The following is a 2,549-nucleotide window of genomic DNA, read 5'->3' as shown; positions in this document are numbered from 1 at the left end:
CTCGGCACGCTCCGCGCGCCCCGTCGTCCAGGCTCCCGGTCCCTTCCCTGTCCCCGCCCGGGGCTTCGTGCCGGGTCACCGGGCCCCGATAACTGACCGTTTTAAGGGGTTCAGGCCATGTCCCAGTCGTCAGCTTCTATATACAGAAACTAATCCTTGTCGCTGACCTGTCTGTGGCGCCCCCCACTTCGGTCTGTTTACTGCGTGGAGAGGGGGCGCGGTCCTAAACTGACCGAAAGTGACGTCGCAGGGCGCTGGGATCCCGAACTCCTGCCTCGGCAGGTCACGGCCGATCGTCACGCCCCCCCCCACCATGTCGCTTCTTTTGTGAAAGGTTGTCTTTGCCTTCAGCCAGCCTGTCCACGCTCCTGGTCGACACACCTTTGCAGGACACTCAAGAGAGCAGAATCTTGTCACCTGCCCTGGGATCCACTCGCCCGGCTGTCCCCCACCCGCATGTCACCTTCCTCGTGTCCGTTCCTTAATTCTGAACACACAAAAGAAACTGCAAACTGCCGTTCTCTGGGGGCATTGGAGGTCCTGCCCCTGGCAGATGTCGTCTGTTTGGCTCAAACACAGTCATAAAACTGGGGACGTGGACGCCTTTACAACCACACCGTCCCCGTGCTCACAGGGTGGCAGCCCCCGCCCCCCCCACACTGACCGTGCTCCCTGACGCTACCATCCCAGAGGTACCTGCTAGAGAGGGGGCTGGGTGACACGGTGACCGCGGCCTCTCCCCGTGGTGGAGGCCCGTCCTCTGCTTTCCGTGGGATGGAAGAAGGTCCTCCTGGAGCGGCGTCCCCCGCAGGCAGCCGCTCAGGAGCAGGGGAGATGGGCGTCTTCGTTCCTTAGGGAGGGGGGACCCTGGCACGCGGGGAGCTGGGCCACACTGCACAGTGTCAGGTAGCCATGGCCATCTGAGGCTCACTCACTTTATCTTCCCAAGTTCCCAGATATGCTTTTTTTTTTTTTTTTACTTTAAAAGCCACCTAACTGGGGAAGTATACTTGTGTGAGAGCTGGGGGCATATGGTAAAAAAAAAAAAAAAAATCTGTGTTTCCTTTCAAATTTTGCTGTGAACCTAAAATGGTTCTAAAAACCGTCATTTTTTAAAAAGCGGCCTTACTGAGAAACAATGCACACACCAAAAACTGGGCCCCTTTAAAGTGGGCCATTCAGTGTTTTACAGTGATTTTTATTTCTTGTACATTCACACCGTGGCACAGCATCACCACAGTCTAATCCGAGGACACTTTTGCCTCCGCCTCCGAAGGAACCTGTCCCCGAGGAGCCCGCTCAGAGCCCTGTCGGCCACGCCGATGTCCTGTGTTACTGCGGCAGGTGGCAGCGCTCGGCCTCTCAGGCTGGCGTCTTGTTTTCCTTGCTTTGGCGACGCTGTGTCTGGGAGGGCGAATCCCGGCAGCGCCCCCGGGACCCAGGCGCTGGGCTCGTGTCCCCAGGGGCCGCGTCGGGCCCCGCTCAGCCCTCAATCTCCTTTCCAAAGGAATCGCCTTAGCGGAAGATCCCAGGCCGGCCCTGCAGCCCTGGGGATTTGGGCGTCTGAGACGGTCCGCTTACGGTTCAATCAAGCAAATGCAGCCGATGGCTCGTCACCGTGTCCCCTGAGACGCGCCCCAGTGCCCGTCATCGCTCCCGCGTTCAGTCTGTGCCCGCGTCCCCTGCGAGCACATTTGCCTCGTGTCCCACGGCCCGCCCGGCTGCAGAGCACACTTCTTGCCGAGGGGCTTGAGGTCCCAGCTTGAGTCACCCTTGTCCCCACCCACCCATCAGGCCTCCAGCAGCCCCAAGCGGCTGGCTGTCCCCAAGCTCCCTGAAGCCAGGACAGCCCGGGACCCTCGAAGCCACTCCAGCGTGGGAGAATATGGCTTCCGCGGAGGAGGACAGTGATCGTCTGCTGAGTGACTACACCAACGGCTTCATGGTCTCCCAGGTACTGATCTGGGGACACGTCCCCCTGGGCACGCATGGACCCCAAGGCTGGGGGCTGGGACGGGGCAGTGGACGCCCACTGCTTCATGGGGAGGGGATCTCCTTGAGGTGAGCAGAACGTTCTGGGACGATGGCCACAGGGACATGGGGACCTTTGTGGGGACTTGCTGACACCCAGGGACCCTGTCTGGGAAGGATGTTTTTAAAAGCTTAACGGGAAGTAGATGGGTTACAGAGGAGACGGCGGCCATTGGCACACAGGTGTTCAACACACTCATCTGGGGCAGCGCAGGCACTTGTCCGTCAACACACTACAGAGGAGGCGACACCTTTATTTACTTATATTTTTTTAATATCCAAAAACTATTTATTTATGGGAGATACGACGGGACAGATTTATACGCAAATGCGTTTAAAAACGGCTGCCTGTCAGACCGCGGACGAACCACGTGCGGCCACTCGTATGCGCATTATTTTTCAGCAAACGCCGTGGATGTATCTTCTGATTTTTTCTTTTCTTTCTTTCTTTCTTTCTTTCTTTCTTTCTTTCTTTCTTTCTTTCTTTCTTTCTTTCTTTCTTTCTTTCTTTCTTTCTT

The 2,549-nt window shown here is 57.2% G+C and overlaps 1 protein-coding gene across 1 annotated transcript in view; it reads left to right on the top strand.

Moving 5' to 3' along the window:
• Window positions 1–1,614: 1,614 nt before the first annotated feature.
• Window positions 1,615–2,549, top strand: part of ASMT (acetylserotonin O-methyltransferase) — a 16,021-nt gene continuing 15,086 nt past the window's right edge. Inside the window, exon 1 of the mRNA XM_006916124.2 lies at window positions 1,615–1,954. Coding sequence (XP_006916186.1) covers window positions 1,886–1,954 — 69 coding nt within the window. The 5' untranslated portion in view covers window positions 1,615–1,885. The remainder of the gene's footprint in view (window positions 1,955–2,549) is intronic.

The sequence above is a fragment of the Pteropus alecto genome, unplaced genomic scaffold, assembly GCF_000325575.1.
Source record: "Pteropus alecto unplaced genomic scaffold, ASM32557v1 scaffold96, whole genome shotgun sequence".
NCBI classification, from domain to species: Eukaryota; Metazoa; Chordata; class Mammalia; order Chiroptera; family Pteropodidae; genus Pteropus; species Pteropus alecto.
Note: the sequence above shows the minus strand (reverse complement) of the source record. Positions and strands in the feature narration are given on the sequence as shown.